This window comes from Betta splendens, chromosome 6, assembly GCF_900634795.4.
Source record: "Betta splendens chromosome 6, fBetSpl5.4, whole genome shotgun sequence".
Classification (NCBI taxonomy): domain Eukaryota; kingdom Metazoa; phylum Chordata; class Actinopteri; order Anabantiformes; family Osphronemidae; genus Betta; species Betta splendens.
In genome coordinates this window covers 13,650,678-13,674,543 of record NC_040886.2, presented here as the reverse complement: position 1 = coordinate 13,674,543, position 23,866 = coordinate 13,650,678, and the positions used below count along the sequence as shown (strand labels likewise).

The 23,866-nt window shown below is 43.8% G+C and overlaps 1 protein-coding gene across 14 annotated transcripts in view; it reads right to left on the bottom strand.

Moving 5' to 3' along the window:
- Positions 1 to 23,866, bottom strand: part of tjp1b (tight junction protein 1b) — a 45,191-nt gene that overhangs the window by 7,338 nt on the left and 13,987 nt on the right. For 5 of the 14 annotated variants that reach the window (XM_055509784.1, XM_055509786.1, XM_055509787.1 and 2 more), the window contains 13 exons: positions 6,681 to 6,737; positions 6,282 to 6,406; positions 6,064 to 6,166; positions 5,514 to 5,841; positions 5,108 to 5,214; positions 4,586 to 4,754; positions 4,351 to 4,495; positions 2,354 to 2,490; positions 1,755 to 1,860; positions 1,457 to 1,607; positions 743 to 851; positions 429 to 648; positions 39 to 223 (listed from right to left, as the gene is read on the bottom strand). In XM_055509784.1, the coding sequence (XP_055365759.1) occupies positions 39 to 223; positions 429 to 648; positions 743 to 851; positions 1,457 to 1,607; positions 1,755 to 1,860; positions 2,354 to 2,490; positions 4,351 to 4,495; positions 4,586 to 4,754; positions 5,108 to 5,214; positions 5,514 to 5,841; positions 6,064 to 6,166; positions 6,282 to 6,406; positions 6,681 to 6,737 (1,942 nt within the window). Of the gene's footprint in view, positions 1 to 38; positions 224 to 428; positions 649 to 742; positions 852 to 1,456; positions 1,608 to 1,754; positions 1,861 to 2,353; positions 2,491 to 4,350; positions 4,496 to 4,585; positions 4,755 to 5,107; positions 5,215 to 5,513; positions 5,842 to 6,063; positions 6,167 to 6,281; positions 6,407 to 6,680; positions 6,738 to 8,423; positions 10,624 to 10,665; positions 13,441 to 15,283; positions 15,303 to 15,395; positions 16,587 to 23,866 lie in introns of those variants that run through there. The other 9 variants (XM_055509785.1, XM_055509789.1, XM_029153196.3 and 6 more) reach the window with 6 other exon arrangements.

The following is a 23,866-nucleotide window of genomic DNA, read 5'->3' as shown; positions in this document are numbered from 1 at the left end:
TTATTTATTTAGTGTAAAGACATAATCCATACACTCACCCTCTCTCAGTACTACTCTTTCATAAGCAGGGAACTTTGTTTGAACTGGCTGGGAAGAGAGGTCCTCTCTGCTCTTCCTAAGGTTCCTCTTTGAGCTGCGAAGACCACGGAACCTCCAGAAGTCGGCTCTGTCACCCCCTGCAGTTTTGGGAAGAGTGTATTGCACACTGGAGAGCTGCTCCGCTCTGTTGACAAATGGCAGACGGACAGGAAGCGTATTTATCCAATGCAGGCTACTGAATGTCTCAATGATGACACAGCTAAGCTCAACAATGCCAGTACCTGAGGACATTTATAACAAATGTAAAACAAACACAGACTGAACAGACTGTCCAGCAGGTCATTTAGCTTTCTGACAGACATGGATGCCAGTCATTTGAACACTGTTACCTGTTTTTGTTGGGGATGATGCCCCTCTCCACCTCTTGGTGGTTCTTTCCAATGCGAATAGCAAGCCAAGAACCCAGCTTGCCATTGTACAGGGTGTCCACTACGCGAAACACCTCACCCTTGTTAAAGCTTAATCCATACGGAGATTCCTTCTCATATTCAAAGTGTGTCCGAATGTAGAAGGAATCGCCAACATCCGACTCCACGATCCGACGGTACACTGAGCAAAAACAGAGCAGAGACTCAAAAACACCTGGCCTACGAATTAAACAGATACGCATTTCTTGACTCATTTCCTTACTCACTTCACTTACCATCTTTCTTCTTCTGAGCCAAAATGGTCACCTCTTCACCTTTAGGAAGGTCCAGGAGAAAAAGCACTGCCTCCTCTCGAATTATGTTTGCAAAATCAACATTATTTACCTGGAATTCAGAAAATCAGGACTTAAAGATTCATACTTTTCACAAACTAACTTTTACTCATAACTTGGTCTTAACTGTTTCAACTTAATGTATAGGAGAAGCAGGTTTTATTGTGTGCCAGAATGTTTTATTTACTGTAGGTAAAGGTGAACATAGCTCTTCCTACTCATTGCCTGGGTAACTGATGGCTTTACTGTACTCAAATTGTCAACCTACCTCACAATACTTGGAGAAAAGAAGAGGACAGACAAACACTGAGATGCATAACTGTGAGGAAATGTAGCAAACACACTGAATAGAAATGTGCTCTCTTAGGGCTATTGCTAAGAAACCAGCCTGGAGGTTCAAGAATTTCGGAGCAGCTAGTGTTTAAGAGGGAAGAGTGAGAAGCTTGAGGAAGCATATCCCATAAAACACGAGTGTTCAGTGGCACCATCATGTACCGCTTATAAATAAAGAGGAAAAAAAACATCCTTTGTAGCACACAAAGCAGAACTACATTTCCAACATGCAACTATTTGCATTTGCAGCTCCATTTCAGATGGAAGTGCTGGACTTCAGCGGCCACTTTGTTCATGTACTGAAGTGAAATAACAATATCTCACCCTGAGAATTTGGTCGCCCTCCTCCAGGCCCTCCTTAGCAGCTGGGCTATCCTCCAGCACGCCAGCTACAAAGATGCCCACGTCATTGCCTCCAGCCAGACGCAGCCCCACACTCTCCCCTTTTTTAAACTTTACCAGCTTCATGCTTGGGCTGAGGACAAACACAATAAGTAGGCAGGTTTTTTTTTTTGTTACATCAAAGCATTTGATGCCTTTCACTCCCATGAAAATAAACTTCATGTCATGAATAAATGACAGTGTAGAGAAGTGCAACACTTTATCATAATATCAACTTTACCGTAATATGCTATCATCATGGGCTGCACTTGGCACAGGAGCATCAGATGGGCTGACTGGTAGATCAACATCTGGCTGTCCAGGCTGAGCATATACTGGCTTGGGCTCTAAACAAAAAAACAGAGTAATGATCCGTGTTATTAACCCAGACAGGTTACTGCACTGCACACTGTTAAAGCCTACTGATACTACGGCTATGTCTTAAACGCACTAATAAGGAACTGACACAAACACCCAGATGCTTGTGCACACACAAGGCACTGAAAGTCCTGAGCAGGGAGGTCAAACAGAAAGGCAGCAGAGTGCTGCAGGCTGGGGAGGAACGTCAGACTCGATCAGCTCATAGAGTTTATTTTCACTTGGCTCCAGGCAAACTCAGCTTGGCTCAGCAGGCATCTGGATCTAACATTTTTTGGTCGTTGTGCTTTTAAAAAGGGCAAAAATGACTGGTTCAAACTAGATTTCATGCTTTTCCTAACATGAAGTAATTTAACTGAGCTGCACATTAAAGGCGGGAAAATACGCAATGTTAATTACAAGGCTCAGCGTGACCGAGACTTGTAACAATAAACTGGCCTAACTATTGAGGGCCTCTCTGACCTGGAAGGGGTGGAAGCTGTTTTTCCTCTCTGGCAATTGCAGACTCCTTCGGTTTGGGTAGAGGAATGTCCTCCGGTAGCTTCGCTGGTGTTGAAGCTGCCTTGGAGGAAACCCGTTCATCATCTCGACTTCTGTGACTGCATATAAAAATAGTTCTTTTTGAAAAATGTATGTATATAAAAAAGGACACATTAGATTATGAATAGTGTATTTGGGAGCTGTGGAGCTCGCAGGCAACGGGATGAGTTTCGGGCTACAACATCTTGACTACACTCAACAACACCAAGGCCAAATCAAGGCTAGGAGGATTTTACTCCCGACTGCAGTGGACACGTGCTGGCTGAAAAAAGAAAACAGGTGAAGAAGAACAGCTCGAGACTGAGGCTACATCTTGGTTGTGAAGGTCAACACTTTGTCTTTCCACTCTTCTCTGTTCTATTTTTAAAGCAGCTTATCTAAGGTGTCAGAGTGGATTCTGTCCTCCAGGTCAATTTCACTCTGTGGTTCTGGCTTTACACCAGCAAATGTTTGGCTTCAAAGCCAGTTTAAATGTTAGGGAAGAGTAAACTGTTTTAAACTAATACTGGAAAATTATGAGGGAGATAAGTGTAAATACTGACAATCCTAATGAGAAATCACAGAGGAAACTATCCAGTCCTCCCAGTGGTTTGGCTCCCTGGCTCCAGCAGACCTTCTGGTCACATGGCGGCTCACTGGAACAACTTATTTGGCAAAACACTGCCTTATTCACAGGTTGAGTAGCACAGCAAAAGTAGCCATGAAAGACTCTGTTTGAACTGGCTTCAGTGGAACAAATGTCTTATTCAGCCCATCTAGGACGAGGCTCCGTTTTAACTGCCAACTTCCTGAACTGAGAGCAAGGGGTCACAGGTCACAGTCCAGATTCAAACACATAGAAGACCCTGTTGTCAAACTATTAAAATTCTATTCTATATTACTACAACCAATTACATCTTTTGGCTTCTTAACATTTAATTATTTAGTGAGCGTTTTGCTTCCTCATTTGAGGAGCCATATTGGCTTTGTGTTAAACATACAGTATTTTTTTTACATTAAATAGAAAGCAGGACCTTGTGACCCTTTTCATATAACTTTGACTTCAACTACTGATGTCATAAAACATTACATCAGCAGCATTTCAACTAAAAAAGTGAAGTACATACATTTGAAACTTCCTCGTACAGATGACTGAGATAAGACCTGTTTAAGTTTAACACTAGCACCTAAAACTAGACATTCGTTAATCTACTTTAAATCTACACTGGAGTTACTGATCCTGCTACTATTAACTATTCGCACTGGGACGTATGGGGGAAAACTTACAGTATTCTCCAGCTGTTGATGTACAAAGAGAACAAAAAGGGCAAGAGCAAATCCCATCAACAAACATTAGTGAGACTGTGCTCAAATGCAGCATCATTACTTTCTGAGACAACACCACTTAATGTTACAGCGTTTTAGACACATGGTTGTATGGGGAAAGCAAAAACCTTTTAGAGAAAGCCGTCTAAAGTACTGACGCAGCTCTCAACGCTAGTTAACCCAAGATTGATTTGTCTGCAACTTAACAGTTGACTTTTGTTTTTTTGTTGTTTTTTTTTTAAGGTCATTAAATGGCATGAAAGGGGAAAAACCGCTGTGCTTTATTGAGTTTAAATGAAGAATTAATGAGATAGGTTTAAACAAGGTACAGTCAAAGAAGTGCTGAACGGGCTGATAGATGGTATTAAGCCAAACACAAAATCGAAAGTTAGACAAAAAAAGAAAACCTAAACAACTCTGTTCATATTGAAAATAGTGTAGTTTGTTTATGCAAGTGTTGCTTTGCAGAAATACTGTTGTATTTTAATGGTTTTTCTTGTAACTAAACTGTTTTACTAAAATGCTACTCAACTGCAGTAATGTAGACTCACATAAAGAATCATTAAAAATTTGTTGCATTTATTTACAGACATTTGTCCAAGGGTGGTCTTTACCTGCCATTGCTGATCTGTGGGGGTGAGTGTCTGGAGTGGTCTGAGGGTTCAGATCGTCTGTCTGGAGAGCGAGAGCGGCTGCTACGATGTCTGTCATGTGATCGATTGGAATGGTCGGATGCCAGAGAATGGATATCTGAAATGTCTAATCAAACAAGAGCCACTGTTCAACAACTGAAATTAGAAACAGCCACAAGCTGGTTTTAGGCTACACTCTGTTCACCACCACTCTCACCATCTCTGTCAGAGGCGTTGGCTGAAGGAATGCTGTCATCGAGGTCAGGTATGTTCAGCAAGGTTGCTCTGTCATCCCTCTGAACAACCATTTTTAGCTTGCCCTTTGACCTTTCTATCAGCTTCTTGGCGTCTATCAAGGAGAGGTTCTCTGTCACTGTGCCGTTAATCTAAGAGTAACAAAAACAACAGATTTAAACAAGTATTTTTACACGGCCACAGACTTTGAGACAATTTAAATTGCTGCATACTGCAAGTTATTGGCTGTGGTTCAAAAGTACTATTCAAGGTCAAAAGATGCATTTTGAATGTTCATCTTCCCCCCCAAAAAAGCAGGAGCCTATACAAGAACAATTGTAAAATGCAACAAATGATTGATTCACAAATGTTCCAGTGAAACAAAACACATCATCAATTCTTTTCTCTAGCCAAAACAAAAAAAAAAAATGATGTGACATCTCCATGTGCCTTTAATGTTTTATGATGGTAACAAATGTTCTCTCTGCCCAGCTCTCCCCCTCACCTTCAGTACAACATCCCCTTCCTGGATGTTGCCATCTCTGGCTGCCAGGCTCTCAGGGGAAATGTCCTTGACAAAGATGTGGCTGGCCAGGCGCAGGCCATATTCTGCTTACAAAGTGAACGACAGCAACAAAGACGATGTTAGCACAGAGTTCATGGGACCACACTGTGCTGACAGCCGCTGCTCCCGCTGGGATTAACAGTACTGATTAAAGAAGATTAATTGCTCTTTTACTTAGATTTATTTGAGTTAACTTGGATTTTGCTGTTGCTGGCAAACGCTCTGGCAGTTAACCAATCCTGATTTGGAGCTCTTCTCGAGCGAGAATGAGAATACCACGCCAGGTAATGCTTGTTGGGAAAAACTCCTGGCTCCCTTACTTTGTGCCCGACTTTGTGAGCCTCACCTTCATTTTTGCGGGATTTCACCAGCGTGACCTTGGCAGGACGTGGAGGCAGGTTGTGTGAGCGCCGGTCTGAGCGCGGGGAGAGACTCCTCTCCCGTGAGCCGCTGCGCTCACGTTCCCGGTCCCTCCGCCCGCTGCTCCGCCCGCTGCTCCGCCCGCTGCGCCTTCCCATAGCACCGCCCACGCCGCTGTAAGCACCACTGCGCCCACTCCGCGTCTCGTATATCTCTTCGTCGTAGCTGTCCTCCTCCTCGTCATGCTCCGACATAGTTTCCCTCTCCCCCAGGCGGCCCATGGGGACGTGCACCTTCCTTTTTCGCCTGATTGTCTGGGTAAAGGAAATGAGATGTGAGCTCATCCTGACAATCAATCGGTCGCACTAAGATGAGTCAATCAATCAACTGATCATGTACATTTCTCCTAGAACCAACTCCAAAACATAAGAAATGTTACAGTAGATACAAAAACATAATACACTACAATTCTCGACTTTAGCTTTACTTTCAATAACTGCTCACAAAAAGAACGCTAAAGAGATGCTGGCACTCACAATTTTGGCAATTTTCCCACTTTTACGAAGCTGCTGGACTGCGTACGCATGCTCCACATTGTCCATGGAAACAGCATTGACCATAACAACTCTGTCATTTTCCCTGGAAAGAGGGGGCAGCAACAGCAGACATGCTGGAGTCTTTCTGAGGCAGGTGTAGCTTTAAACCAATAACTAGAAATCTGACTGGAGTAACAGTAACAGACAAACAAACTTACTGCAGCAGGCCCTCTGCTGGGCCTCCTTTCAGCACATCTGAGATGACAATGGAGGTCTCACCACTCTGAAAATGAGGGTTATCCCGACCTCCTGATATGGCTATTCCAAAGCCAAACCCTGGTGCCTGCATACAGAGAAACAACTGTTAGGATCTAGGATGATGTAGCAGTCTGTGTGACACACTGTGTAAAAGATTTAGCCTTAGAAGCCAATAAGAGAGACAACTATGTGTAAGGAAACCTCTGTTTTGTCTTTTCTTTCAGTAGCTGTGTAGACAAATGGAGAGAAAGAGGCAAAGACACAAAGACAGACAAACATGCCAGACAGATTTTGGGATTAGAGCCAGGTGTCAACACAGACGGCCATGGAGAGCACTGGGAGCAGGATAAGTTACCTACCCTGTGTAGTGTTACTGTGTGCTGTTCCCAAATGACAGTCTCCTCCATCGCTGCGCTCTGGAAGACAGAGATAGGGAGATTACAATAACATGTCCTAGAGATGAAGCAGAACAACTGTGCGCTGCTTACAATATTTTCAGCAAAACATTAAACGCCCTTGTCCAACTTTTTACCTCCAACAAAGTTTTTGTGTGAGGTCGTATTTGCAGCACAACACACTTTTTTTTTAAACAGACCACACATGACAAGTAACATACTGGTGTCAGACAGGATGCAGTTTGCTTTATAGCGGTCCCACAGTATGAGGCCCTTGTGTTTACAGAGCACTGAATACAGTAGGCACAAAGAAGAAAGAACTACAAATGAGACCACATTGACGGAAAGCCATATAAATGAAAACACAAGGAACAGGATGAAGATCGACGGCTTCAGCTATTTTATCCCTCCTTCTCTCCATCATAATCTCACGACACATTAGACATTCACTGGCTGCATACGTGTACGATCAGAGCCATCTCTTTTGGGGAAAATTATAACCCCCAGCAAACGACCTAATGCGATCGCCCCATTTGTCTCTTAAGCTGATGCGAGATCTTTGTCCCCAATAGGTGAGACTACACTATCACACATTCTTCCCTAGTTGCTGGCAATGTCTTTCATACCTCTAGCACTCAGAATAAGGCCACCTAGTGAGAAACCCAGTCCAGCACATTAAAGAGTGATAACAGATGACAGGAAGGGAGGCTGAATCAAGCATTAAAAACCACATCAGTGACAGCACTTGAACCCTCAGCTGACATCATTGTTCTGTGTTGGCAGCTCAACCCCCAACATCTATATCAGTCCAGCTTCACACCGATAATTAATGAATACAAAAATCATCAAGACAACCTGCTAATAGTGTGGTCATTAAATCTATAAGGGTGATAATGAGCGCCACATTTGCCTCAGGCAACACAAACCTTTTTCATTTCAAAAGGAAATTATGTCCTGTGTTGAAATTCCCAAACTGAGAAAATAAAGCCAAGTGTTTTTTCTGGCATCTATTTCATCATCTTCCTTATGTTTATCCCCACCTGTCGGCCAAGAGCCAAACATTAGCTAGCGTCTGGAAATATAGGCAGCTGAATGAATCGCCACAAGTGTCCCAAGATGTTCTCGCCTTGGCAGCAACAGCCACAAGCCGCTTATAGTGAGACTCGCACACAGAAGGTGAACAAAAGTTTGAACGAGGGAAGTCCTCCTGGCCTTTTGCATCGACTACGCTGCACTTGAGAAAGGAGAGAGAGACATCTGAGTATTAACAAGACTGCTGAAAAACAGAGGCATTAGGTTTGCTCTTTGGGGAGGAGGATTTATGCCTGCGTCTTCTCCATCTGCACTGTGGAAATGCTGACGACACTAATACCAACGCAAAGTTATAGAGCATTTGCTACTAAAAGCGAAAAGATGCAGATCCAGCTGACATTTGCATGTTTAGACAGTATTCACAGACATTAACACAAACATGCAGACGCTGAGGCTCTGTGTTACGGTGAAGAAATTCGGCTCCGTTACAATATCTGGAAAAGACAATTACTAAAATCTTACTAGGCTTGATCCACTGCAATTAAATCACCATAAAATTAATGAGATGTAAAATCGCAAATGAAGCAAAACAAGAACCTGAAGTAAAAAGGTGGAAAACCTAAAAGGCAAAAAACTAAACGCATACTTTCCTGCAGTGAGGTACATCTCACACACCTTTGAATTTGAAGGGATGTAATTTTGCTTTCACCTCCTGCAGAGCTTGTTGCTCTGGTAACAGGGGGAACAGGGTGGTGGTGTTCAAGTGGCCTGACATTTCCAGGCCGCGTCTAAAGGTTCCTCTCAACTGTGAGAGATTTAGCAAAGACACGACTGAGTTCATTTAGAAACAAAGGCCTTTTTACATTTTAGATGATCACTGTTTACTTGTTACACGCACATCTACACACAGCCTCCTGTAACGGCCTGACATTTGTCAAAAACAAACATGTAGCTGTTTCTGTACAAGACCTTAAAAGGGCAGTTTTTTGTACTGCAGCAGTTCAACCTTCTTAAGAAACAAACGAGTGAATTCACACTGCATTTTGTAAGTACTCTCCTGTAGCTGTAAAAACTTCCTAGTGCCTGATTCAGTCACATCAGCACCAAGAAACTGAGTTTTTTTAACACTCTTGTGTGTACCCTTTATGGCCACAAACAACTGGTGCCAACAGAAGCTTCATGCCACGAGCCAGAGCCAGGGCTGGCAGCCACTCCGCAGCAGAGACACACCATGTCAGTTGGGTCATGCTTGGGGGATTACAACCAGGCAACTTGGGAGCCAGCACAGCAACACAGATGGACCACAACACAGATGGATCACACAGATGACACTGGAGGAAGGACGGGAAAGCTGTGAACTGTGTTGGACCAACACACAAATGGTTAACATTTACTCCGAACTAAATGAGTTATTCAATTATTGTTTACTCCTCCACAGAACCAACAGTATGTCTGTCAAACAACAGCTCTAAAATGAAAAAAATGATTTAAAACTGTATCCGTCTCCACTCCACAAAAACCTTTTTTTATTTTAATTGGACAATCATTAAAATTAGAGCTTCCCAACAAATCTACTCAGTGAAAACACTAAATTGTCACAAAACCAATATGGTGAGGTGTTCAGTCCTCTGAATAAGAGAATAGATTTGTGCTGTACTATGGTTTAGGAGTGAAGCAGAACCTTATTCAATTTTGACTGCTCAGGGACCAGCGTGGCTAAAAATAGACCTCATTAATTCTGCCGTTGTGATGCTGCAACAGAGTGGTTTGAGGGAAACTTGCAGCATGAACACTGAAGAACATTTAATAACCTCCTGTTATATTAAATGCCATGGATTGAAACAAATGATGCAATACTGCAACAAAAACACATTCACTTCACGCTCGCACTAATTTGTTGCCTCTAAGGTCCAAGAAAAAACAGGCAGAGGAGGCAATTTGCAGCAATCCTTTACAAACATTGGAGGAGAGAAAATGGGGCTATTTAAAAGCTATTCAAATAAAAAATGATTGATGTTGATAGAAGATAATCACAATGACATTCTGAATATAAAATTAAGCAAGCAACATGGAGATGTTTTCTACACATGATAATGGCATAATGCATCTTCAACAACAAGTAGACACAACTTCTACGAAAACACTTCTGGAAAAGCAGCATTTGTGAAGCAAATGAGCCTCCACAGTCCAACAACGACTGCGTTGCCCATAAGAAATGATGTGAGTGAGTCAGTGAGTTTTGCATTTGTTTTGTGTTCAAGTTCTAAGTAACCCAGAGTTCTATTAGAATTAAATCAAACCAGGACTGAGACTGGCACAAAAAACAATTACATCAGCGGTAAATAAACTGCACACACACAGGGTTTTGGAAATCTGCGTTTTTTGTGTGCAAGTCTCACTGCATCCACAGACAGAAAAAGCAACAACAGGATCACACTCTGCTGTGGCTGCTAGCAGCGAAGCAGCAAACAAGTAGAATAAGATGATTGATTACTTCAGAAATTGAAAACGATGTGCGAGGGAGTGCTGACAACTGCTAAAACTCTCCGGCTTTGGAGAGCATATTCAAATGCTAATGAAGGCCCATGTCTCAGCGTCAGTCAGGCTAGGAGTCCCCTGAGAGATAAGTGACACACTGCACATACAATATGGTTAGATACTGTACTGCAGATTTCTAATGGAGAGGAGAGAGTAGCAGAGACGCAGCACTACACAAAGCGATGAGAAGGTGAGGAGATTAACTTTTATGTCACAATCAATAAATCTAATCAGCAGTTATTACAGCCATGGAGGACACACTTGCATAATTGAAACCCTACAGTACAGTAAGTAAGATGTCTAGCCTCATTTGTCCCATCTGTTTGGTGGTTGGTTAAGCATAGAGATAAAGCTGGAGGTAAAGACCAAGGGTACTTACATCAGTTCATTACGGTCACACCAGAGAACACAGACAAAAGCGTTTTCAACCTCCAGCTACTCCTCAGTAAATCCAGCAGGAGATTCCTGCAGACGCACATCAGCAGCCTCAGTGCATGACCGCACCAATCAGTGCCGGCAGAGACCTGCCCCCGCCTTCCTCGTCTTCTCCAATACTTCGCTCCCACACCACAAACACAGGTGTGGTTATAGGAAACACACCGCACAGTTGCACCCCAGCACTATTTCTGCGTCTTCTCCCAGCATATTCCTCAGAACTGATGGCTCCCTCCAACTCTTCCTAAGTGCTCACAGTATCAGCGTGAATCCCCCCTGGCTTGGCAGCAATCTGTGCAGGATCTGCAGTTCCGCTACAGCATGGGACTCCTCTGTACTGGTGAACATCCACATCCGCAGTGCAAACTGCTGTATCGGACTTAACCCTTGAGCTGCTGTGCTGAGCCGGATGGAATTCTGTGTGGCATCAACACAGCCGTCAATACTCATAAACCATGAACACTTGGTATTTTCAAATCGCAACACAAGAACAGTCAATAAATAGGAACTTTTCAATGTCTTTTTTGCAAAGAAGCTTAAGTGTGGCCTAAGTTGTGGCTTTCAGAAGAGTCAAGACCAACTTTGTTGTTAAAATTAACTCTCTTTGATAGTTCAGCTGTGCAAAGGCATGTGGTGGCAACTGTTAACATGGCATTGAAAATACTGCAACACACTAAAAGGAGACGTGTAATAAAGCTGATATTATTTTTGTTTTAGTATAGTAGTTGTGGTCCCAACCACTGTGAGCAACTGTGTATTGTAAGAATTGCACTCAATAAATTTACATTTGTGGAATCATTAAGACTAATGACTAAGACAACAACAGCAGGCACAGATCTTCTGTTCTGTTTGTGAGGAGCTGCATTTCCCCCCACCAGGAACAGAGATGCTATTAACCACTGGGACTTCCCTTCTTTTTACAACACAACTTTTGTTCCAGGTCACGCAGAGATGAGTGAAGTGAGAACACAGCATACGCTGCTGTACTTTATTCTGCGAGCCATTAATGTGGCAACATTCAATCACTGTGCATTTTATCTTAATGCATGACATGATTGAAAGGTTGCCCACACAAAGCTCTTACTGCAAACCATTTACACAATCCTAGGCACTTAATCATTCCCCAAGGCCTGCTAACTCCTTGGTCTTTATTAAATCCCTGTATTCATGGCATTGTTATTACAGAGGCAATTTTGCAATTTTACTGTACAGTATGTGAGCGCATCATTTGCATATTCCGTCTGTCCTGCATTGATCACTGACTTGGGTGCATTGTGCATCCAGACCCCTATGCTGTAGTATTACTAGCTGTGAAATACTGTGTAATGCAGAAAATACACAAGACTTTCATACAATCCAATAACAGGAAGAGCAGAAAACAGATCAGGTTTACTGCCCATTTGATCTCATTTGATAGGGAAGAAAAAAAATAAGGAAGAACTAAGACTTCAAGGTTGAATTTACACACAAATGAGTTACACATTTTTATAAAGGATGTAGCCTTGATTCAGATACAAGGACTATACGCTCAACCAAGGCCATGTGAGTCATGACATCGCAGTCATCAGCCAGGATAACGATCAAGTTGGACACGTCTGCCAAGCACCTGGTCCCTGCTGGCTTAGCGAACAAGTTAAATTTACATCCCTCATCCAAACAGGAGCCTGACAGTGCTGGGAACAGATTCCACACATAGTTTCCTCTCTCCACTGCCTTCAGTCAGCCAGTCTTCAAATTAATTATTTCCATGTGAACCAAAAGGGGCACATAAAAAATCTGACCTGCTAATTGTTGCATGTAAGGGCACCTGTCACTTTCCTTCTCTTGTATTTTATACATGAATACAAAATGGAGAAATATGAATAAATGCTACATCATGTTAGTCACTCCTTCCTACTTCCTGGCTTCAAAACCTTCAGTGTAAAATGACTCTATTAAGCAGTCCAGGTGGATGGACTAATAATGGTAATGGTAATGTGTGACAGCATGAACACATCTACTGAAACTAATAAAAGCTGCTTTGGGTAGATATATGAAACCACAACAAAATGACTTTTTGTTTGCGAAATAAAGGATAGAAAATTTAAAGAGCAGTGGCCCTGTAAACCATCATGAGTCTATTTTTGGGCTCCACAGCTGGAGTTAGTGATCATAGCCAGACCAGGAAGCCACCTCCTGAACTCAATCAACCCAGGGCTTATCAATGTTCCACACAGAGCACACAGGAGGGCAGGAATGTGCTGATAAGCTGAGCCACTGACCTGCACCCCAACTCCTTTCAGTCAGTGATTGAAATGAACATAACAAAGCAGATGAAAAACTGTAAAAAAAGGGATGGTCCTGCATCAAAAAAAGAGGTCTATGCAGAAATGACTCAGAGGCTGCAATGCCCTATAACCACACACCCCTTTCAAATAGGGATTAATGAAATATTTCATCTGCACAAGTGGCAACTAACAGAAGCTGTAACCACAATGCAAACATGCCATATTTAACAGGGATTTAATGTTCTATGGCAATGTAGACTGCGCCATCTTTTTAGGAGGAGATTACCAAAAGTCTTGAATAACCCCAACAACCTTGTAACGCAAAAGTAAACTGTACCTTAACTAGCTAACCACAATATTGCCGCATAAAGAACTGCAGTCATATGGCCACTTAAGAATCAGATATTTGAATTTGCTGCACGATTTGCATAATTCTGCTTGTGCTAAGAGCAACACACACACACACACACACACACACACACACACACACACACACACACACACACACACACACACACACACACACACACACACACACACACACACAAAGAGTGTGAACTTGGATTTAACTGCGCTGCAAAGCAAAACACAAGCCCCTTGTAAAATTGGATTATATCTATGAGCTCAAGAAGGATGAAATAAAAGGGCTGTCAAGTCCATCGTGGTCAGTATTCAAGTGGATGAAAATCTCTGCATACAAAATAATCCATGGTGTAACCAGAAATGCAGTAGTTCAGGGCAGTGCAAGCTACCTCTGGAAATCATTTTCTTTTTATTCTAGTGGCACCACTAGTTCATCACTAAAATAAATGATATGTTCAGGGTCTCCCCTCTTGAAAATAAGTCACTTTGTTGGAAACTAACCTTTAGGAAATCCTGCTCATCGTACAGTATGACAAATCAGTTCAGCTCAGCTGCTGTTTCATGTAACATTCCTATCACTAGGCCAGTGATGACACATTCTCCCTGACCTAATAAAACATGTTACATCTACTGAGAGGTATAGCAAATACATATGACATCATTTATTATTTAACACAGTTTGAAATGGAAACTAAATTTTGAGCCGACTCAAAATTTAAAACTTGTTACCAAATAAAAAGTCAAATCCAATGACTAGCTAATTCCTTTTATAAACTATAACTAAAACCCACGTATGGAGCTGGGTGACACTGACAACATAGTGTTTTAAACGTACAATCCAAGGCAATGAGAGGAGTTGGTCTAGCAGGGAGTCACATTACAGCAGTCAAATGAGTTGAGTGTGTTGCTCATCCCTTGCTTTGCTGTTTTAAGAAAGATAAGGCAGCTAAATCCCACACAACATCTAAATATTGTGAAATATTAACTATCTACTTTAAAAATCTGACACTGTGTTTTGTAAACCGTAGCGCGGATCAAGCAGGTTGGGTACAGTACCATGTCTAAACAAGATAACGTCATCCCTCCATACGCTAGTAGCAGCCCCGTTTAAACCAAGTGTTCCGTAAACTGATGGATCAAACCACAACAATGTCCAATCTAACAGGTGCTTTCTGGCGTCTGATCGCGAATTCAACAGGTAACGACTGGCTTTTCTTAGTGCAGGTTAGCGGCAGACTACTAGTTGTTAACTACTAGTTGGAATGCGTGGACGAGTGTACACATGCAGCGACCGTAGCCCACAGCAAAGCGCCTGACACGACACAGCTGCCATGGCAGCGCTCAGCGGCGGTGCCTGGTTGAACCGCACGGACACTGCGACACGGTATTTTAGTGGTACTAAACTAAAAAGTCAGCTAGGACGCTAACGTTAGCCGATTGCTACTTAGCTTTGAAAAGACCCACTTGCGCTTTGCTAACGGACCACCAAAACACGGGGAGCGAACGTATGACCTTATGTTTTAATTTCGAAATCCCGTGTCACGTTTGCAGCGTCTCGCTTCGCAATGTCGCCCCCCCCCTCGTCTGAAGCAGAATGACACTTAATAAATCATGTGCCCCCTTTATACCCTCTTGGTCAAATCAACCCAAAGCTGGCCGACATTTTGTTCCAGAAGGCTAGCTCATCCTAGCTAGCGTTACCTGGACGCTCCGCGCACTTGACTTGGGAACAGCTCGGCTGCCCGATGACAGCTCGACCGCGTGGCATTTTATGGCTCAATATTAGCCGTCGCTTATGTACGTTCAACAAGAAATGGGCAATTTCAAAATACAAGGTAACGCTGGCTTGTCGGGCAATTAGCTAACCACTTAGCATTCCGCCTAGATGCAGTTTGCTAGCCGAGAGGCAGCTAAAGTTACCTCCGCTCGTACCGTTATCGCTCGCTCGTGCCCGCGGGGGGACACATCCAGCGGCTCCTGCGGCTACGGCGGAAAACCGTCCTCCGACGACGGCTCGCGCGCGATAGTGAGGAAACGCAATCACCTTCGCAAAAGCAACGGTCCTCGCGGCGTGCTTGTGGAAATCTTACAGTAAAGGGACGGAAAGGTCTTCCTGGTGTGGCTCCAGAGCAGCAGCAGCCGCCGCACTGCAATGGCAGGCAGTGGATGAAGCCTTCCTTCTCCCCCCTCCGCTCGCGCACTTCGGCTGCCTTCACCACAGCGGCGACGGCGACAGGTTCGCCCGGAACAAACCATTCGGCTCTGTCCGCGGGGGGGGAGGAGGAGGAGGGGGTACGCAGGGATGCAGAGGCTGCCCGCAGCAGCAGCGGCCGCCGCAGCTACCCAGCAGCATCCAACGCCATTCCAGCCCGGGAGGCGACGCTCGTCCGCGCGGCCCAGGATGCACCGACGGAGGCTCCGCGCTGCTGTCGCACACGCCGCAGCGCTGCCCACCGCGCGCGGAGCAATGGACGCGGCTGCCGTTTTCCAAAATGTGTGGATTCGAGAGGATCAAAATCACACACGTCGAAATATTTCACCGTGTCAGCACTGACGCTATGCCAACTAATGTTGCAATAACTAATATTCTAGCCCACGGCAATATTTGAAAACTACTAGGTACACTTAAGTAAATATTATCTACATATCTAATAATGGTATTTATTAGATTTTTAATAATAGCTTTAGGCGTTTATTTGACTAAAAGTCACTCACGTTAGTCTATTTTGTAGCTTTCACACTACAGTAGTCAGTTTTGCAGTCACAAACATTATCTCTGATTTGCATAAGGTAACAAATATAACTGCCAAGGTATTATGATTTTCCTGTTACAGCAGTTGTAGGTTCAACAAATCATTTTGCATACAAAGCAGCACAGATACATAAAAGACCAAAATCCCTTAAGGCACAAAGATACTGGTGTTTACAGTTATAATTAAAATTATAATAACGTTTTTTAAAGCCACTATGACGCACGCCCTTATCCAAAAGCAACCTACAGGAAGGTGAAGGACACGGAGAAGCTCACTGTCTTACTCAAGGACATTAGAACATTTGGCCTTGATGAGCAGAGGATTGAACTGCCAGCCCTGCTCTATCTTCTAATCCCTGCTCATCCCTGACAAAAACTACCTTAAATATCTTTTGTGGAGCATATGACCATGTAACACCAGTTATGTAAAAATCTAACTAGACGTTGTATTGTTAATATTTACATCCAGATGCTTATACCAACAAATAAAACCTTTGCATGTAATGAACTAAAATTGATTTGTCTGATCAAATTTCAAAAATGTGAGTGGCTTGATTGATTAGGTGTGCTTTGAAGCAAGGGCTGCACAAGGACAAGACTGTGTGTATGTCATGCTTTAGTGCATGTGTGTAATGTATATGTAGGGTGAACAGCATTCACCACCATATTTTCTGCAAAATTTACTCCAAAGCAAGAGGCCATTAATGCGGAGGCTATTTTATAATGACAAAAAGTTGCACGAATGCAAAACACATAAAATCTTTTTGAATATTACTTTTAGGTCCAGCAAAAATAAAGTCTTCATAGGGAAAGCTGAGTAGAGTACTAGTAATGACCTGCTGCATAAACCCATTTAAAATGCACAGGACGGAACTAAATTCCACCCCACAGTCACGATGCTCAATACTTCTTTCCCATGGGGTATACAGATTTAATCAATATACAGTAGAATGTAAATTGTGCACTGCACCAAAACCCGCTCCTAAGACTCTATCGCGTGCACTTATTTGTGCTGCCTTTATCCTGAAGCACCCACTTCTCTGCGGCACCTTCTGTTGTGCATTTTATCACTTTGTGATTGTGTGACCGTTCTTGCAACCTCTACCTCTGGCACTAATAAGCCCAGGAGAAGATAGGGGCTGAATAAAATGCTGGAGGAGCACTGAGGTCCTGCAATGTTGCTGATGTAAGGTGACTTGCGGCAGATTCCATTGGAGCATCAGAAGGAGGGGGGGGGGCATCTTCAATGGAAGAATGAGTGTTGTCCAAGGTCATAAGAATTATATAAACAATGGTAGTAATGAATATCCTGTGGAAAAATAAACTATGATGAACAGAAAATTACGTGAAAAACTCCACAAGAAAAAATAAATTATCTTTGGCCTGAACAGTTTTGTTTGGCTGCAGTCGGAGGCGGAGGAGTATAACGCTTAAGCAGCATAAATTCTCATCAAAGCCAACTGAATCTCATATGCAGATAGATTAAAAAGTTGTAATTCATGCATTTCTTAATATATCTCTGCTGAAGTCCTTGAAATACCCTCTGCTAGTGCTACGTATGATAGCGCTTGCATCACTGGCTCCAACAGCACAGAGGGAGTTTCACATGCCCTGCAACAGAATAACGCAGACCCTCGATCCCATCAGCACATTTAGACGCACGGACGGGGTCCAAAATCGGAGTATGACTGCAGGAACAATTCACACGAGTGGAAAAGCAAATTAGAAATTCACAGCAGGTTGGCTTTTAGAGCGCGCTGCTCCTGATGGTGAATGAGTCACCTCTCAGCTGTACAGGTCAGGACACAGCATACTAAGGCTGGAGCGCCTCTGAGCTTTAATGACTGCTGCTATCAAGTGACATGACAGGCTTTAACATAGCACTGCAGAAAAAATAAAGGTGTTTGTTTATTAACAGTGATAGAAATCATGATATTAAATGACACCATGATGTCAGAGTTTGCCTTTTATCTTGTTATGTAGTATTTCTTTTTACAAATTGACCAGAAGGGGCTGGCTACTGTGCAGAGGCCGGTGTGTCTGGGATTTCTGCGGTGCCCTCTGTCAGTTTCATTGACCTCTAGCACCAGGAAACAGCAGACTGACATGACAGCTCACCCATTATTCCAGGGGAGAAATTCCTCACACTGGGTTTCATAACGCCACACAATCACATAGTGCAGCATTTTAACAGCTGGAGACAGAGACAGGGATCTGATACCTAGCAAGCCGCAGGCACCTTGTAAAGTCAGCAATAAAAGAACACTTTATAAGAGAAGGAAGCATGACCCCTGTGAAGCAGAGATGAGATGTGCGGCAGTAAAATGTAGCCGAAATCTGAAAGAGCGAAGTATCGATATGTCAGTTGCTCAGAGTGGAAATGATAAAATGAAAAACGAATTGTCCCCAGAAAAAAAGAATAGTCCCCAGAAATATGCTCTCAACATCCATATGATCGTATGATGTGTTCACCTGTGTATTAATTATACACCGGTAAATAATGTAACATAAGCAATTTAACAATAACACCAGGATGCGATTGACAATGAATGCGGCATCAAGCTTCACTGGTTCCTAAATGTCATAGCTGAAGCCAAAATACTTGTACAGGAAGGAAATACATATTTCTATAATCTCCATCTCATTTTCCCGCCAGCAGCTCAGAGCTCAGACATATCAGCTGACACGACAACGCCGCACATCCCCAGCCTGCGGATCATGTGACAACAGGCCACCAACATCCAAATCCTCGCTGGATCAGACTACAGCATCATGTACAGCAGCAAAGAACCAATCACCTAAGTATGTTTATCCGCGGAGGGGAGCGAATGCTAATAAAGATGAAGAGTTCCAATCAGTTAATGTGGACGTGTGTATGACTAATGGATCTTTAGCGGTAAAATAGGGAGTTCAGTTCTTTACCGACCACAAAGCTGCAGCTTTCACTGAAGAGAGGTTCTGATCAGTTCTGAAAATGTGCAAATATCTAATTATTAATTATCTGCATTAATAAAGAAGACATACTCAGCTCATATCCTCTCATAAACACAGAGGGACTCAATTTCTAAAACCTAATATAAGATGTAATAACAGATGAAATATAATCCTATTACACAAAGTGTAATGTGTGATGTGAACTGCAGGTGAATTATTAATGCAGTGAGTGTATGTTTGTCTTTTCCATCAGCAAGGCCTTTCATTTAATTTAATTTGGATAATTAATTTTTGATCGGGATGAGTTCAGTATTTACTGTAGAGGTGTTGTAGGCTTGGGATCAGCTGCTCCTTTGGACCACACAGGGTGGGACCGGGGAGGGCAGGTGAAGGGGCAGGAGAGAAAAGGGAAGAAATGACCCCGGGGTAATTTAGCGCACTGCGCAAAGACGTCAGGCGATGTTATAAATCCTCCCCACTTCTCAATTTAGTCGGAAATTAGCTTGACTGATGAATCTAGTGAGGAAAAAAAATTCTATCCTAATTATTTTGCAGTGCAAGGTGACCCTCGCGTAATACGTCAAAGATACGGGCGATTCGAATGCGTTCTCCTGCCCTCTGCTTTTCTACCCAACTCTCCAGTGATTGTGTCGCCTCATGTGAAACAACATCCAAGGCTGCATCTTCAATGTACATCCAAGCCCTTCATTCCAACTAGCATCAGCTGTGTAATCGGACGTTCCACCGTAGTGGAACTCTGCCCTCTGCAGGACTTCGCATGAACACTGTTTATCTGCGTCAAGCCCGGCTGGGTCACGCCTCGCAGGGGGAAATCTATATAAGGAATTATTTATGGTCGCGTGAAGACGAACACGAGGGGAGAGGATGTGCGTGATTTCAACCCCTGCTTCCTGATGATGCGCTGGCAAAGTGATGGAGGGAGACACGAGGAGGAGTTGGGGTTGTTCACCCGCGGCTCTGCCGTGATGGGATGTTTCTGAGTCTAAACAGCATATGGTGCCTCCCTGGGCATCAACACATCCTGAATGACCAGCAATACTGCAGGCCGCACGCGCGCACGCACACACACACACACACACAGACACGCACGCACACGCACGCACGCACGCACACACACAGACACACACAAACTACATTATACTATAGACAGATACTATGGATTTCCGTGTTCACTTGTGTGTTGTTTCCATAATAAAAGTCTATTGATATTACATTATTTATTTATATATAGATATTATTGCTTTTTTATTGTTGTTGTTTTTTCCATTGATTTGGCACTTATACAACATTTTACGATTCACTATCATGAATAATAATTAATTCAAAATAAAAATAATTGTTGGAAACAGCTAGAGCATAATTATTGTTCTATTTATATAGAACTTATTATTATACTGTAAATGTCCATTTATGGATAAATCACTACTATTTAACCATATAAACACAAAACCGAGTCTCCAAAAATATATTTGGTGCCTTTAGATGGTCATTTTAGTTGCTGTAAAAAATGGCGCTGCCTCCAGGAAATGTGTTCATGTCATGACAATCAATCAACACACAACATAATCTACAGAGTGTGCAAAAGTGTGAGCGTCACAGCCTGTGATGGATTAAGTTGTCTCCCAGCAACCTTCCCAGTGTTTCATTTTTCATGCTTGACTTCCCCATCATGGCCACCATCTTGGTTCCCGCTAACATTACATCATTTTGCTGGTTGTCCTTCACTTGACCCTATAGCCAAGCGCCTACACAGGGAGAATAACATGAACATTAAGTCCTCTTAGAAAATAAGCCAGAGTTGTGACGGAAGATTAATAGATCCAGACAGTTTGGATCGGAAAACGCTGGTCTGCCGTGTTTAGTATTCCATGTTCAGTAATCCTCTGCTGCTGCTGGTGCTTACTGTCCAGGTCCCTGCTCCTGTCATAAATCATGCGAAAGTCAATATAGTTGTTGGGATTTATGTGGGCTTTAGTCCCTTAAATGATGGACAGGAGCATAAAAAACAAATCAGCTCAGATGCAGGACTCATTTTTTTTAAATGACAAGAAATTAACAAATTTCAAGAAATATGCTTGTATAATCTTCACTCTGCATTTTCTGACAGAACTAGATGCTTTATTTAAGTTAATTGTTTTTTATATATCATGAACTGCGAAACAATAGGGGCAAATGTTCCACATGACTGCTGCAGAGGCTGTGGCGTCAACGCACCGCTACAAGATGTTTGACCCAGTGCTTCTACACTATATACACACGGCGCAGAGCGCCTACAGTGACCCGCCATATGTTCCATCAGAGGACACAGAAGCAGGCCTTGCTCCTGGGTCACAGCCTCCAGAAAGGTAGCCAACATCTGCCATCCCGTCAATGCAGCCTCCGGGCTCACACACAACCTTCACAACAATCACGCACAGCCAGATTTGCCTGCCTGTCACACACGACCCCCTTCATCACCTCCAACCGACCCCCAGTACTCATCATCTGCAGGACAGAATAAAATAACGCATCGAAACTCGTCCCCTCCTTACGTAACGGACCTGTGTCACCTAAAAAAAAAAAAAATCAGCTGCTGCTCCAATCAGGGAGCCTCCCCTCGCCCCCCTCGCCTCCTTCCAGTAAGGTCTGCTTCAGTGTTCGTCGTGATGAATCTCCTGCCTCCCTCTGTATCTCCACGGCGCTTTGTGGTGTGTCTCACTCAGGTCCAGCCCTACGCTCCCACCCTCGTTCACCTCTACGGCTTCATCGCCCGGTAACAATCTCCCTCTAACGGGCCCTGAATATGCAGATCGGTTAATTCAGCTGCAGTTGCTCTCTGTGTAAATGCATCTGCAGCACTTTCTGAAGACTGAGCAGCAAATAAATGCTTACGTTGGGGCTTTTTTCTGGTGCTGGTTGAGGGGGGGGGGTGCCTCCGTCCACAACAGACTGCAGCCAAGGATGGGATTTTAGAAGTAGGCTGGGGCAAGCAGAACTAATAGGATATTAAGACTCTGACCAAGCCACGGCTCAGGGCCCAGTTAATGACTGATCCTGTTCTGGTAAGGAGTAATTAATATAATTGTGCTTTTCTCCTGCCTTACTTACATCTGCTCTGGCTGATAGACTCCCTCTTCCTCGCAATTCACCTGGTTCAAAGCCTCTGCAGCAAACATTCCTTTAATATTTTCGGGCATGAGAAATGACAATAGGCAGAATGTTCAGCGACAAGTCAGCAATAGACCAGCGAGAAGGTGTCTGAGGATGCCAGAGATCAGAGGTGTGCAGAATAAAGAGTAAGATGCTCCGTAACGCACAAACAGATGGACTAATCTCATGCATCTCCCCAAAGCATTAAGAAACAGTGTCAATGCAGCTGCTTTAAAATAGGCTGAGGTGCTGTTGATGAACACAGAAAAAGAACTCCTGCTGTACACAAAGGCATCGACGCACAACGACTGTAGTCCCCCCCCACCACCACCACCTTCTCCATCTCTCTTGTGCCTTTTGCAGCCTTAGCACTAAAATCCGATTCAAGCTTTCTGTGAACAAGTGCGCTTGTTGCCAACACAAATGACAGCAGGAGTGGGCACGGCGCCAACGTCCTCCCATGACTATCAAGAGAGAAAAGCAATCAAAAGAAGCAATCGATATAAACAAAGTCTTAACTACTATTGATTATTTAGCTCCGCTGCGATGGGCAGTGATAGTTATGGACCCAAATTCATACACTAAGCTGATTGATATGTTCACTCTCCAATCAGGCCGCGCGTGTTTTATTAGAAAACATCCGCTCGCAGGCCGTGTTGTGTCTGTCGCGGCATTCCAGCGGGTTGCAATGGAAACGGGCTCCTAAGCTCAGCATCCTGCAGTCTCATCACTCACTGTGAGGCGGACCGTTACTTCCATCAGCTGCATTTCAGTTTGGATATGTCAGCAAGTTTTCCTCTAGTGCACACACAGCCCGTACAAAAGAAATATGCTAGGAAGGCCAGGGGCCCGGAGCCGAGCGCCCGCTCTCAGGTGAGATAGTGGCCTCTCCAGCCGCCGGAGGCCTCCTGTGAGTGGCAGCTCATAAAGATAAATGACTGGGACGCGGTAAGTCACTCAGTGTGACTTACAGCCACAGAGGATATGAGTATACAGCGACACCGCTGCGTTTCCCATTCAGATGGAGGCTTATGCCGGCTGTGCGTGGCTCCAAATCAAGGCCACCCTAATCTGTCAATTACAGCCTAAAAGCATCCACCTCCACCGTATCACTGTCAGGCCTCCGCGGCGCAGCTGAATGACGGCTTCCTGGGTCAATCGCCTTCCGCCGGCCCGTCTCAGCGGCGCCGGCCTCCGCGGACTGGAGCGTCGCCGCGTTGGTTCAGGATCGCGTCGTAGCATTTGGATTGCGCTGACATTTTGTGCAGACTTAGCGGTCCCCAGAGCGCGGATCACACAGCGCCGACGGTGGTGATCCTCTGACTTATTATCCTGCGCCACCAGCAGATTGACATGTTTGCCTTTTAGTGAAATGATAAATTGAATACAGAGATCTGTGAAGCTCAGGCCATAAATCCCAGCGTCCTGCGTTTCCTCAGCGTTTTTTTTTTTTTTCTAACACCAGCAGCAGATCCAAGCTTCACTTATTCACGGTAATATCTGCTAAACAGATGGGCACAAAACTGGTCCAGGTACAGGATCTGTAATGTCCATTGATTTTTAGTGGACCCGAGCATCTGGATTTTAGGATTTTTCCACCAATCCCCCTAATGAAAGACTGTATGTACTGAAAAACCAACAACATCCCTTCAGCCTGAGCTGAGCGCCACTTTGTTTTT